At 34.2% G+C, this 15,843-nt stretch overlaps 1 protein-coding gene across 13 annotated transcripts in view; it reads left to right on the top strand.

Moving 5' to 3' along the window:
- Window positions 1-15,843, top strand: part of WDR47 (WD repeat domain 47) — a 78,535-nt gene that overhangs the window by 51,102 nt on the left and 11,590 nt on the right. For all 13 annotated transcript variants that reach the window (XM_086391551.1, XM_086391545.1, XM_086391553.1 and 10 more), the window contains 4 exons: window positions 1,481-1,604; window positions 7,457-7,635; window positions 10,772-11,029; window positions 13,710-13,785. In XM_086391551.1, coding sequence (XP_086247677.1) covers window positions 1,481-1,604; window positions 7,457-7,635; window positions 10,772-11,029; window positions 13,710-13,785 — 637 coding nt within the window. The remainder of the gene's footprint in view (window positions 1-1,480; window positions 1,605-7,456; window positions 7,636-10,771; window positions 11,030-13,709; window positions 13,786-15,843) is intronic.

The raw sequence follows: 15,843 nt of genomic DNA, 5'->3' as shown, positions 1-15,843 counted from the left end.
TACTCTGTCCTAGCACCATGCTGCATCCCCAGGATATAATGATTGAGTTACTATGGTGAAGAAGATAAAACCCACAGGAAAAGTTTATAAAAGAGTGTGTAGTGTTTTGAAGGATATATTTTGACTTGAACAGAAAGCAACTCAAAAAAGGAAGAAAAAGCTGTTGAAATATGCAAGCCGTGACTATGCAATATAATGGTCTCAAAATTAAATTGCAGGAAAAAAAAAATCTATTCCCAGACTTGGGCCAGCATTGGATTTGGAGTCCGAAGACCTGGATTCAAGTCCTAACTTTATTTACTAACTATGCAGTTTTGGGAACATGCCTTTTTTGAGTCTGTTTAGTCATCTGTGAAATGGGAGTTTTAATCTATTTTACAGGTCACTGTGCAGATTAAATGAGATAATGTATATGGAAATGTTGTGTAAATTGCAAAATTAAATGTTACTTTATAAAATTGTTTTAATCTGTCTACACAGTTAATAATTCTTACAGATTCTACTTTTGGATTAAAATGCATTTTCCTTTGGTCATTAGCAGTTTACAGCATAGTCCTGTAACCGAAAACTCTTCCCAGATCTTTTCTACTTCCTCCTCAGGGTGCATGTGTGTGTATATATGTCTAGATATTTATGACTACTAGGCTCCTAATGTACCTTTGTGAAGATGACTCTCTAGCTCTGCTTTTCTAAACCCTAGACCTCTATTTTAATATGTCTTACATACTTATGCCTGGAGAGGCCATTATGAAGTCATCTCATAATCAAATTAATTGAAGACAAAATTCACTTTACTTTTGTACTTGTTCCCGTGGTATCTGTTACTGATAGGTAATCTTTGTGAATGTGGTATTTGTCATCTTTGGATAATGTTAGTTATTAAAATTTTTAAACAGTGTAACTATGAAAAGTAGAAGTTGCCAGTGCCTAAGACGATGACAAGGAACAACCTGACAGAAGACATCAAACTTACTAATTAGTATACATTAAAAATACTTGAAAGATATTTCACTTTTATGTTAAGTACAAATAAATTGAAGAAAGCCTTTTAATAAAATCTCAGCTGTTCTTAGCTTTTTATTGAAATATATTGGAGGAAAGAAAATTGATGTTTGGATAACAGAATAACAGATTGAGTTCTTTAAGAGAATTTAGGCTTTAGGTCATTTGACCTATTAATTTGTAGATGAAGCTGAGCCACAGAGAATGTAAGTGATTTCCCAAGGCCACATATACTCTTTTAGATGGGAGTCCCTACCCTCCTTGCTTAATAATCCAGTGCTCTTTCATTATTAGCACATTCTATTTTTTTTTTAATCCCTTACATATAGTACTTAAGAGAAAAAAGTAAAGTTTAAAATCTGTTTTTGTGCATTTTATATATACTTAAGCTAAATATGCCTCTTTTAAATTAAAATTTCTTTAGCTACATTACATTTTTCTTTACCCCTACTTCTTTTTTTCATTTATTACCCTGAAGTGATACACCTGTTGAGGCACAGAGACCTATCAGCAGTGAAATCCTGGGCCAGAGTTCAGTTTCAGAAAAGGAGCCTGCAAATGGAGCACAGAATCCAGGACCAGCTAAGCAAGAAAAAAATGAGGTAATGTTTATTACATCTCAGGTCTTTTAGAATTATCCATTTTGTAAGAAGTAATACTATTCGGTTGGATAGAATTTTAAAAGAATTTTTTGTTATTTCAGAGGAGAGAGAATACCTAGGTTTTCTTATTAATTAGATCATTTCTCCCTTCTTTAAGAATCTGTAGGTTTTTTGTTTTTTTAGTTATCATTATATATTTTAGAGCATTTTTAATGTATGAATTTATTAACAGTTAAAAATATCACAGTTGACATTCCTTCTGCATGTTTGAGAATTCATGCAGTTGAATTCATATTAAAAGTAGACAAGTTGTATTTTAAGATATGTGCTCTATATTTTACTAAGTAGATTTAATGAACAAGAAATTATGACATTTATAATGTAGAATAATACCTTATCTCTGCTTCCCTACTGGCTCAGCAGCAAAATAATCTGCTTGCAATGCAGTAGATATGAGTTTGATCCCTGGGTCGGGAAGACCCCCTGGAGAAGGAAATGGCAACCCACTCGACTATTCTTTTTTATTTTTTTTTAATAAAAGTATTAGGCTGTGTTGGTCTTCATTGCTGCGTGGGCTTTTCTCTCATTGCAGCGAGTGGGGGCTGTTCTCTGGCTACTGTGCACAGGCTTCTCATTGCAATGGCTTTTTTTATTGTGTAGCACAGACTCTCTAGGGTGCATGGGCTTCATGCAAGTTGTGGCTCTTGGGCTTCCAGCGCACTGGCTCAATAGTTGTGGCACATGGGCTTAGTTGCTTCTCAGCATGTGGGATCTTCCCAGACCAGGGATTGAACCTGTGTCTACTGCATTGACAGGTGGATTCTTTATCACTGAGCCATTAGGGAAGCCCCCACTCCAGTATTCTTACTTGGGAAATACCATAAACAGAGGAGCCTAGCAGGCTATAGTTCATGAGGTCACAAGAGTTGGATGTGACTTAGCAACTCAACCATTACCACCACCACACCTTATCTAAGCCTTTAGAGTTCTAGTTTATTTTTCTGTGGTGCTTTGAAAAGGAAATTGTATTGTGAAATAAGGTGCAGATTTTATCATATATATAATATCCCACTTATAAAGGGTGAGTAGGTTTAATAAGTTGAATAAGTTTTTTTTGTGTTTGACTAAATATTAAAAATGAGGTTGAAAAATTATCCTTAAAAGTACATATGGATATGTACCAAACAACAGTATCCCAAAATATATGAAGCAAACATTGGCAAAGCTGAAGGGAGAAATAGACTGTTCTGCAGTAATAGTTGGAGGTTTCAATACCATACCTGCCATAATGGATAGACTATCTAAACAGAAGATCAGTAAGGATATAGAGGGCTTGAACAATGCTGTAAACCAGTTAGCGCTAACAGACATCTATAGAATACTCAACAGTAGTGGAGTACACAGTCTTCTCCAGTGCACATGCAGCGTTCATCAGGATGGACATCTTAGGATGTATCTTAGGACTCAGTACATTTTAAAAGATTTAAAATCATGTAAAGTGTCTTCTCTGACCACAGAGGAATGAAGCTAGAAATGAGTAACAAGGAAAATTTTTAAATTGAAAATTTGAAAAAATGAATCAGCACGTTCTTAAACAACCAGTGGGTCAAAGAAGAAATCACAAGGGGAAATTAGAAAATACTTAGAGACTAATGAAAATGAGTACAACATAACAAATAGACAACAAGCTTATGGAATGCAGCAAAAGCAGTGCTCAGGGATAAATTTGTAGCTGTGAATGCTTACATTAAAAAAAGAAGAAAGATCCCAAATTAATAACTTTATGCCTTGAAGAGCCAAAGAAAGGAAGAGCATGCTCTATCCAAAGCTTGCAGAGGTAAGGAAATAATAAAGATTAGAGGAGAGAGAAATAAAAGAGAAAAGGGAAACAACAGGGAGAATCAACAAAATCAAAAGTTGGTTCTTTGAAAAGATCAACAAAATTGATAAGCCCTTAGCTAGACTGACAAAGAGAAAAGCGAATAACTAAAATAAATAAAAATACCTTACAGGGCTTCCCTTACAGGTGGCACCAGTGGTAAAGAACCCACCTGCCAGTCCAGGAGACACAAGAGATGTGAGTTTGATCCCTGGGTCAGGAAGATCCTCTGGAGGAGGAAATGGCAACCCACTCCAGTATTCTTGCCTGGAAAATTCCATGGACAGAGGGACCTGGTGGGCTACAGCCCATAGGGTCACAGAGTTGGACACGACTGAAACGACTTAGCATATCTACCTTACGACAATAAAAAGGATTATAAGAGAATACTATGACCATTTGTAAACTAACAGATAACTTAGATGAAGTGGACAAATTCCTTAGAAGCAAATTACTAAACTCACTTGGAAAGAAATAGAAAATCTCAACAGATCCATATTGAGTAAAGAATTGAATCAGTAATCAAAAAGCTTTCCAACAAAGGAAAGACAAGGATCAGATGACTTTACTGGTGAATTCTATAAACATTTAGGAAGAGTTAACAATAATCCTCAAAATTTTCCAAAAAATAAAAGAGGAGGGAACCCTTCCTAACTCATTCTGTGAGTTCAGCATTACCATCATAGCAAAGCCAAGTGAAAGTATTAGGAAAAAACTACAGACCAACATGTAGGATGAATATATAAGCAAAAATCAACAAAATACTAGCAAGCTAAAACCATTAGCATATTAAAAGGATTATACATCTTGACCAAGTGGATTGATTGCAGGATGCAAGTGTGGTGGTTCAACATAGAAAACTTTCAGTTTAATAATCACATTAATAGAATGAAGGAAAAAATAAACAACATGTGATTGTATCAATTGATGCAGAAAAGACATTTGACAAAATCAAACACTCTTTGCTGTTAAAAACTCTCAGAGAACTAATAATAGAATGGAACTTCCTCAGCATGGTGAAGATTATTTATGGAAAAACCAAGCTAATATCATACTTAATGGGGAATGACTAAAAGCTTTCTCCCTATAATCAGGAACAAAGATAAGGATGCTTGCTTTCACAATTGTTACTTCAACATTTGTTACAAGTTCTAGCCAGAGCAGTTAGACCAGAAAAATAAATAAATAGGGAAGGAAGAAATAAAGCTGTCTCTATTCACAGATGACATAAATATTATATATCATCAGAAAGAATCCACATGACAGCTATTAAAGCTTATGAACAGGTTCATCAAAGTTGCAGGGTACAAGATCAACACATGAAAATTGTTTGTGTTTCTATATACCAGCAGTGAACAATCAGAAGAGGAAATTAAGAAAACAGTTTTGTTTACAGCAGCATATAAAAGGATAAAATACTTGGGAATAAATTAAGGAGGTGGAAAATTTGTATGCCAAAATCTACAAAACATTACTGAAAGAAGTTAAAGAAGACCTAAATAAATGAAAAGACATTCTGTGTTCACGAATGGGAAAATTTAATACTGTTAAGATGTAAATGCTACCCAACATTATTTACAAGTTTCATGTAATTTCTGTAAAAAATTCCACTGTCTATTTTGTAGTAATGGAAAAGCTAATACTCAAATACTTGGAATTGCAGCAGGCTTTGAATACCCAAAACAATTTTGCAAAAAGAAATACAAAATTGTAGGACTCACACTTTATAATTTCAAAACTTACTATAAAGCTACAGTAATTAAAACTGTGTAGTTCTTGTATAAGGATAGGCATATAGACCAGTGGAATAAATTGAGAGGCCAGAAGTAATTTCATATATCTGTGACCAGTTGATTTTTGGTATGGATGCCAAGTCTACTTAGTGGGGGAGAAATAATCTTTTCAACAGATGATGCTTGATATCTGGATTTCCACATGCAAAAAAGGAAGTAGGACCTCTGCCTCACATTGTATATAAAAATTAACTAAAACTAGATCAACAACTTAAGTACAGGACCTACATAAGTATAAAACTCAGAAGAAAACATAGGGATTAATCTTTACAACCTTAGATTTTGTAATATGTTCTTAGGTATAATACCAAAAGCTTAAGCAACAAATGCAAAAATTGAACTTCATCAAAATTAAAAACTTACTTGCATCAAAGGACATTATCAATAATCTGAAAGGACAGCCTCCAGAATGGGAACAATATTTGCAAATTATTTATCTGGTAAGGTTTTAGTATCTAGAAAATATAAAGAACTACAAGTCAACAATAAAAAAATCCATTTTAAAAAAGGAGTTGAATAGACAGTTCTCCAAATTGGCCAGATGTCTATAAATGGCCAATAAGTACATGAGAAAAATGCCTAATACCACTTGTCATTAGGGAAATGCACATCAAAACCACAATGAATTATAACTTCGCAATTACTAGAATGGCTAACAGGCTAAAATCAAAGCAGTAGAAAGTAATGTGTTGGTGAGAAAATAGAGAAATTTGAGGCCTCATACATTTCTGGTTGGTGTGTAAAATGGTGTAGTCACTGTAGTTTCGTGGTACCTCAAAAATCTAAACAAGAATTACTATATGACCCAGTCATTTTACTTCTAGGTATAGACCCAAAAGCTTTGAAAGCAAAGGCTCAGATAAATAACTGTACATCCATGTTCATAGCATCGTTATTAACTGTGGCCAAAAGGTAGAAATAACTCATGTACATCCACAGGTTAATGGATAAACAAAAGCGATGTATCCATACGATGGAGTATTACTCAGCCATACAAAGGAATGAAGTCTGACATAGGCTGCAACTTGGATGAACCTTGAAAACATTGTGTTAAGTGAAATAATTCAGACACAAAAGGACAGATACTGTATGATTTGTTTACATGATATATCTAGGATAAGTAAATTCATAAGACAGAAAATGGAATAGAAGTTAGCAGACATTAGAGGAAGAAGGAAATGGGAGTTATTGCTTAATGGTTATAGAGTTTCTGTTAGGGGTGATAAAAATCTTTGGAAATAGATAATAGTGGTGGTTATGTAACACTATGACTCTTATGCCACTGAATTCCACACTGAATGGTTAAAATTACAATTTTTATATTTATTTTACCACAAAAAATTTTTTAAAGGACATAGAGATAATTTTGTTTCAGAGTTACTGCTGTAAGGTATGAAATACAGGGGGACCGTTACTATTCTCTGGGAAAGGGAGACAGTTTTAGCTTTAGTCAGTCAGTCATGCAGGACTCTTGGTTAAGCTTACTGTCAGTGTTGGCCAGTTTTAGAGATGATCCAGTTCATATGATCTCTGTAATTTGACCACACTCTGGCTTGGCAGGAGGGTCTTTCTTTGCCAATGTTGGAATTCACTATAATATCTAAGTCCTTTGAGTACTATGTAGTTCTTTTAGAAGAATGAAGTAGGAATGTTGAGACTGCAGGGTTTAACATCTGTTTAGTTTGTTTTCTTGTGAAGAGCCATTTGAATTAAAGTATTGTTTTTTATAAGCTTCCTTCCAGAGTAACCTATTTAGCCACAGCCACTTACATGCTTAAATTTTGTTAGACAAGGTTAATATTGTATTTATTAAATATTAATATAGTCCCTCAGTATTTTTTCCTAGTAATATAGATTTGTGCTAGTCTTTACATTTGTATTCTATATTCATGTCGTCCTTGTGACAACTGTAGTCTGTTTTTATTTGTGTTAGTCAGGGATCCAGGATGATCATTTGTTTTGGTCAGTCTTTTACTGTGGAATAGAGCAAATTAATCGATCTGATCTATTTGACTGTTAAGACTCATGCATACTATGTTATTTTTCAAAGATCCAATATATTAAGTATTTTCTGATTTGCCATCTATATGTTTTATGCAGCACTTATGGAAGTTACTGTTGAGGGATAACATATTCAATCATAGTCTGCTCAAACTTTTTTTTTTTTTAATATTTTTAAGCTTCGAGATTCAACAGAACAGTTTCAAGAATATTATAGGCAAAGATTGCGCTATCAACAGCACTTAGAACAGAAGGAGCAACAGCGACAGATATACCAGCAGATGCTGCTTGAAGGAGGTGTGAATCAGGAGGATGGTCCTGATCAGCAGCAGAATCTTACTGAACAATTCCTTAATAGGTCGGTCTTTTAGTCACTTTTTTATATATGAGGAATTATTTAAAAGCTATTAAGAGCATGCAGTAACCGCTACTTTCTGTGTATAGTTTGAAATTTTAAGGCTTTTTAAGCATTTCAAGTAGTGTAGAGTTACATAATCTCTTCAGTCACAGAAGTCTGAGGGCTCATCCAGTTTTGTCCACTTTCTGTTAAATGGTCTGTCACATCTGAGCAAAGGGAGCTGTGAGCATGGTGGTTTCAGCATACAGGCTGAAAGTGGACTGCTTCTGGATCTGGCCATGTCCCAGGGTAGCTGAAGACTTACGGGAAATTACTGTCTTCAGATTGCTTGTTTCCTCATCTATTTCACAGGGTTGCCATGAAGATTAAACGAATTAACCTACATAAAGTATTTAGAACAGTACCTGGCATAGAGTAAACACTATATTAAGTGGTAGCTGTTGTTTTATTCTTATCTTGAGAGCTTAAACTTTCAGATTTTATTGAATTCAGAATATTAAAATGATTCTTATTAATTTCTTCTAAAATGTATGAACTTACTATTTTTGACTATAGGAGGTAAATACATGGTAACATTTTTTTTTTTTTTAGAAATCTGTAAACCAGAATATGTGTACTTAATTGAGCTAGAGTTGTTGGAAGATTGAGTTAACATATATTAAAAAAATACTTAGAATAATTTCTAGCATATAGGAGGCATGCCATAAATGTTGGCTGTCATCATGATTTGGAGTAGGAGATGGCAACCCACTCCAGCATTCTTGCCTGGAGAATTCCATGGACAGAGGAACCTGGTGGGCTATTATAGTCCATGGGGTTACAAAAGACACGACTGAGCACACACACATGCATGCATCACCATGATTATAATTGGGCAGTGCAGTGATGACTATCCTTTCTTGGTTCAGTAATATTGGAAGTAATCTGCTTGACATTCTGTGTGTTATTGCAAGTCAGTGAGCCTGAAACTGATCCTGTCTTCAGACCTTCACACAAGGAACATTTATAGTGGTATCTAGAGTCTAGGTAGTCCTCTGAACATTCAATTTGAAGATTATTTTCTTATCACCTCTGATCAAGTCACTGGCTTATCAGAATTATACTGATATGATGAACTGCTACTTCTGGTTCTTACATGTCTTCATTTCAGTAAAAGTCATGGTTGCAATTTGACTTCCTGTCTTCTTTTTTAGTGAAAGCAGATACTTAATATTGTCAGAACATAAAGTGACAAGGTTCTATGATTCCAGTAGTATGGATGTCCTTGCTCAGAAAAAAGGTTAAACTATTCAAGATGGTTTATTTTTCCTTAAAGATAATTATAAATAGAATTCATTGTAATAATAGAATTCAATATAGATAATAGAATTCATTATCTTAAAATTATAAGAATTTTTTCTTACAATTTAGGTTCAGTTTAGGGTATAACAACTGTTCTCAATTTCTTTAGCAATTAGAATTTTGAATTATACTAAAGGTAAGTATATTATAAAAATCCATAGAATAACCAGGTCTGTTATAAATATCAATGGATGTTTATCCTAAACTTTTATAAATTAGTTTCATATAAAATTTCTGTTGTTTTCTTAACCTTTCCTTATCTATTCTTTTTTTTAACTCTTTAAAATAATACTTTTATTCAATCTTTTCTTCTAGACCTTCACTTTTATGTACCAGGACATTAAAGTATCTGACTAATACCAAGGACAAATTGAATAGAGATAGAAACTAGAAATTAAAATATATCTTTTCCCCTTTAATGTTTTAGTCTTTTGAGTCATTCTAGCAGCAGAACGCCATTTCCAGAATTAAATTTTGCTTCTTCCCTTCCAGAGGCATAGAAAGAGTTAGAGAAATAAGAGTCATGTTATGTAATAGAACTTACTAAAAAAAATCAACTAAAGTATGATAGGCTTATTTATAACAGTATTATATCATTACTTCTGATATTTTCTGTTACTAATAATTGGCTCTTATTATAGGCATATTCTGCCCCTTCCCCATCTTCCCTAACTTTAGTGAGACAAAATTATGTTAACATTTTAGACTCTTCATGCTTAGCATTTCCCACATTTATTTGACTGAAGACTTTTTTTTTTTTTTTTTTTAATATGGGGAGCATTTAACAAGATTAGTGTTTCATAGAAATCCTATTTACTTAAAAATTTTAACTAATAAATATTTAGTAATGGCTGCCAATTCCTTTAATAATTTTAAACTGATCTTTTAAGGTCTCTTAAAAACCCTAAACATACACGCATGCACAAGTGCACACGCATACACACGTACATGAACACTAAATGTTTAATTTAAAAAATTAGAAAATACAGTGAACCACAACACCTCTTGGTAATCACATCCCTTATGTAGTCCTCTCTCATATTATATCCAGGCTGGAGAAAGTGATTCTGGGCCAGTTCTTGGCTAAATCTTGAGAGTCTGACAGCTTCCTCTAAAGTGCTCTTTGGAGCCCTGAGTCCAGCATAAGGAGTCAGGTTACTCTGACTTGCACTGAGGCAAAAGCGCTCAGGCTACCTTGTTTTGCTCCCTGTTTAATATCCCTGGTGCCTAGATCAGAGCCTGGCAAATAGTTTTTGTAGAATGAATAAATGAATTGTAAAAAAATTAAAAAATTAAAAAAAAAATAAATGAATTGAATGAGTGAATGTGTGAATAATGGGGATGCCACTTGACTTTGTCCCATCATGGTTTGCACTGGTCATCCATTTCCTAGTTGATATGATATTACTAGACAGTAATATTGTTTCATTTCATTTCATGAAATGAAAATGGCTTGTTTTGTTTTGTTGGTGAAAAATTTGGTATTGAAAATTGGACCAAAGTTATACTGAAGTAGAAACAGATTTTTTTTTTTCCTGTTTGGTAAAAGTTACTTTTAAAAATTTAGTGATACCTATTATGTCTTATCTCTTTTACAGTGGTATCTTATAGGAAAATTTGGATCTTCTTGCAGTTTCTTTGTTGTGTCTTAAACTGATGATGGTAATTTTTAGTACTAAACTTGTCATATATGTTATACGTGCATGTATTTACCGTCTCAGACTTTCAATATTCTATATGTTAGAAATATGACTAACTTTTTATTTTAATATAGTTACATTATTTTATTTTATAGGTCCATTCAAAAGCTCGGGGAATTAAATATTGGAATGGATAGCCTTGGTAATGAGGTACCAGCGCTCAACCAGCAATGTAATGGGAACAAAGGCAATGGATCTAATAATTCTTCTGTAACTAGTTTTTCTACACCACCCCACGACTCTAGTCAGAGATTAACCCATGATGCTTCAAGTATTCATGCAAGTACTCCTCGTATTCCTGGATCAGTAAATCATATGCCTTTTCTTGAGGAATCACCTTGTGGAAATCAAATGTAAGTGCTTTACTTTGTAAGACCTGGAAATGTTAACTTCAAACTAATAAATAAAAACTTAGAAAGTTGAATTTCTCTTATCTATTCTCTTCTACTAACTTCTGAGTCTCTTAATTGTCTTTATTCTCTTATTTTTCTTTTTGTTTTCTTACCACCACCAAGGCAATTCTATTTTCTATAACCCATTTTACTCAGAGATCATACAGCTTTAGGCTTTATATTCTCCCCAGTTTTTTCCCCTTGCCATTGATACCTTTCAACAAATAATCTTTTAATTCACAGACTTCCAGGGCATAAAAAGTTGTTCTATGACATGGTGGAGTGATTGCAGTAAGAGTCTTGGCAGCTCTGGTAGTTACAGCATCTGAGACTTCTCGCGTGTTTATGTTTTCACTAGTCAGAGAAAAATTTTCATCTTGCTATCATTAGTAAACAGGTGTTAACTTATGCAATGGAAATATTTGAGCATTTTCTTCATCTATTATAGCCTTAAACCACCTTAGAGTGGTTCATTTTAAAATGCATAACTTGCTCCTGGCATTTGTATAGAACTGGCTTTATAGATTTAGTATCAAAAGCTCTAGTTTTATACTTAAGGACATAAATTTATCTAATACTTGCTTTATTACAGTTTATATAAAACTTTTTCATGTACCCCTCAACTAGAACTCAAATTTTAAAATTTATTTCTATCTAAGTAATATACATACATGGTGTAAAAGGACAAATAGCACTTTAAGGCTTAAGACAAAACAGAATCCCTTATCTTACCCATCTTTGTCCATGACTTCTATCTTTAGTAGGCTGCCATTTTCAACCTAGATAGCTGTTTCTTTTCTGTGTGTCTCCACATTTCTGAAAAAATATGCTTCTATTGATGTTTTTATTATCCCTTGATTCCCTGCCAGTTAGATTTAGGTACCATACTACTTACCCACAACACATTAATTTTGTCTACACCTTCTTCTAATATATGTTGGTTTTTGTTAAAAAAACTAAACAAGATAGGTTAACTAGTGTTAACATTACTATGGTCATGTAAATGTTATTTACAACTGAGTCATATAATACAAATATATTTCCTTTTCTCAGAACTGTTTATTTTTCATGGAGAGAGTAATTGCCTCATTTTTGGTGTGCATCTGTATGTGTGCACATGCTTACTTTTCTTGGTACCTATCACTAAACTATCTGCAGATACTGTGACAGAACTGTAAAATCATAAAACTCCTCATTACAGTAAAAAATATCAGGTACTTTTTCTTTCCCCTCTGGGAAACACCCCTCCAGGATCATTCCTGCTTCACTGTATGTTCATTACTTCTAAGCCATTTTATTCAGGCCTGGAGAGTCCTGGGATAGTCCTTCACTATTCTCTTGGGAGTTTCCTTTGCCTCTTCCCTGTATTGAATTCCCTGTTTTCAGGATCTCATGTAGTTTCCTGAAAAGAGGTACAACATCAGAGAAGTTTCTGAGACCTTGCGTGTCTAAATATTTCATTTAGTATAGCTGAGTAAAGAATTCTACAATGGAAATCGTTCCTCGGAGTTTCAAAGGCATCACTTTATGGTCATGTACATATTGAAAAGTCTGATGCCATTGTGATCTGATCCTTTGAATGAGGACTGCTGCTTTTTCTACTGTAGAATTTTTTAGGACTTTGTCTGCCCTGATGTTCTAAAGCTTCATGATGATATCAGAGTAGGTCTGTTTTACTTCATTTTTCTGGATACTTCATGGGCTCTTTTAATCTAGATTCATAAATACTAGAATATTGAAAACATTTATGTAACAATTTTCTTAGCTCTGTTTTCTATTTTTTTTGGTATTATTTTTATCTTTCAAGCTCTTTATTATTCTCTAATTTTCCTTAACTTTTTAAATAGATATTTTTCTTGCATTGTTTCCTCTTGTATTTCTAAGGATTTTAATTATATTTTGGTAGCTTTTGTTTCCTTAATTGTCTTTAGTCTCCATTTAAAAATTTTGTTTTGCTTTGGCTGTGTCCTATGACTTGCGGCATCTTAGTTCCCTGACAAGGGTTGGAACCTGTGTCCCTTGCAGTGGAAGCATGGCGTCCTAACCATTGGCCACCAGGGAATTTCCTAGACTCTGTTTTTTTATTTAGGAGGCTTTCTTCAAGCATTTGTAAGAAGTGAGGTATTTTTTTAAAATGACTAGTTGGAAGGAAGGGCCACAGGTATGGATGCATCTGTTTACCTGTTGGTCTTACAAAAAAGTGATTAAACAGAAACATTGTGTTATTGTGGGACCCTCAACTGTCTAGTTTCTGTTAGTCTTTTCTCTTGGTCCAGATAATTGTTCTAAAGAGCAATCCAGTTTCCTCCTTGGGTTAAAACTTAACCAAAGTGACCAGGATTCTGGAACTAAGCAGGGAAAAGGTAGTGGACATCTTACTATGAAATTTGTACAGTTTGACTTAGTCTTTTTCCCAGAATGGCTTCTCATTCCTTCCTTACAACTAACTATGCTTCGTGTTATGGAATCTAGCATCTCTTAACAGATGGCTCCAGAGAGTAATTATGACTGGGATCAGTGTGGCTTATAAATAAATGTTATAACCCCCAAAGAAATAAATATTAAGACATTGAAAGAGTAAATTAGTTCCTGTTTTGATATTCAGAGTAAACGGTACTTGAATTTCTTTCTATTCACACAGTTCATCAGAACTTTCGGTCATTAAGCCACCTCTTGGAGATTCTTCAGGGAATCTATCAAGATCAAGAGAGGAAGAGGTAATACTTGGGGAAGGAGGTTTTGTTATTTTTATATTTACTTGCAAAGGAAGTATATTTACTTGTCAAGGAATTCTCAATTTAAGGAAAGAACCATCTTTATGTAGTCCTTATTGTTAATAGTGGTAGTAATCTCAAGGTGGTTGAGTTTTCACTGAGTGAAGTGAAGGGGTTGCTGAGAAATAACATTTTGAGAGTATTCATATTAATGGTTCACTGGTGATCTTGGTGCATGAATTGGAGCTGTGTCACTACTCTCTGAACCCTGTGGTTAGTTAGCTAAGATATTTAATATCTTTACTCCTTTGGACTGTGCATCAATACATTTGTTTTCTGCTTTGGAACCAGATATCCTTCCCTAACTAGTATACACCTTCACTCTGTCTAATTTTCTCTAGTTCAAATTTTAATCCCATAAACAAAGTTATTATTTCAGATGCTTATGGGACCAAACAGGTGACATAAATGAATAAAGTTGATTACTTTTGTGATAAGTTCATAAGAATATTTGTCCCTTGCACAAAGAAATATGCTGACCTAATGTTTCCAGTGCTTTTGATTTTCAAGAAAACCTAGAAAGTTGGATTTTTATGTGAAGTCTATTTTTTAAATGTCAGCGGACTTTTAATAAATTTAAATACACTGGAGAAGAGCAAGTAAGATTGTGGCTCTGCCACTTCTGCTATAAAGCAACCCTTAGTAACTATTATTGGAGAAGGCAATGGCACCCCACTCCAGCACTCTTGCCTGGAAAATCCCATGGACGGAGGAGCCTGTGGGCTGCAGTCCATGGGGTCGCTAGGAGTCGGACACGACTGAGTGACTTCACTTTCACTTTGTACTTTCATGCATTGGAGAAGGAAATGGCAACCCACTCCAGTGTTCTTGCCTGGAGAATCCCAGGGATGGGGAGCCTGGTGGGCTGCTGTCTATGGGGTCACACAGAGTCGGACACGACTGAAGCGACTTAGCAGCAGCAGCAGTAACTATTATTAATGTGCCATTGGCCATGTAATCAATGAGTCATTCCCTTCTGTTTTTCTTAGCTACCCGTGTTATTCATTTGGTAAATAGTCAACCTTGTATATGGCTTAATGGAAAATGTATTTCTAGTCAAATACATTGATATGAATAATATAAGAATTCAGTTACATAAGACAGAGTCTAATATATCAGGTTTACCTCCTACTCCCCAATGAGGATGTTTTGCTGCATACATAAAACTTTGGGTAGGGAGATGCATAATCTCTTCATTGATATAATCACTATGGGTTCTAGAGGACTCAGCATACAATCAGAGCTGAAGTAAATTGCCTTTGGAAAGTATGAATGTCAAGTATATACACAAAGACAAAATTTAGGTGGGTCTCTGCACCACCCCCAGCCTGGAGGGCTTTGTTCCAGGTCCAGGATCCAGTCCTAGTCTGGGTAGCAGGGTGGTTTCAGATGACATCAATAGTAGGAGTCACCAAAGCTTTTATACAGCGCTGGTCGAGAGTTTTCCTTCCTCAGAGGAGGGAGGTGAGCAGACAAGTTGACAGTTGAAAACAGAAATGAGGCTGAAATTAAAGGTCCTGATTAAAACCATTTTTACAGTTTTAAAAGGGTATTTTACAATTTGAATTTGAAATAGTAGAGTATTCATTGCTGGAGATAATGGTAAACTTTTTTTTTTAACCCTAAAGTGATTAAATAATACTATTTTATATTTCCTACTTTTAGAAACATGAACAATGGTTTATTGTAAGAACTACAAATGTGGGCTGTTTTTTTCTTGACAGTTGAAGAGAACTTAATATGAGAATGCATATTCTTATGCTTTGTCTTTTGTCATAGAAAAGAAGAAAAACTTGAATGTCTATGAGCCGTCCAAGCTTAGTTTAGCAATGAGTAGCAAAAACAGAAAAATTTGGTTTATTTTAGATTTGCCATTCAAAAGAATGTATGCTTGTATTGATAGTGAACAGTAAAGTGATAAAGTGAATAATACAGTTCAAATGAGTTTAAAATGGGATAAAGATGAATTCTTTCAAATTCTTTTTTTCATAGAATGACTTT

This window comes from Bos grunniens, chromosome 3 (genome assembly GCF_055505025.1).
Source record: "Bos grunniens cultivar Pamir isolate PY7600 chromosome 3, Bosgru_T2T1.0, whole genome shotgun sequence".
NCBI lineage: Eukaryota > Metazoa > Chordata > Mammalia > Artiodactyla > Bovidae > Bos > Bos grunniens.
Note: the sequence above shows the minus strand (reverse complement) of the source record. Positions and strands in the feature narration are given on the sequence as shown.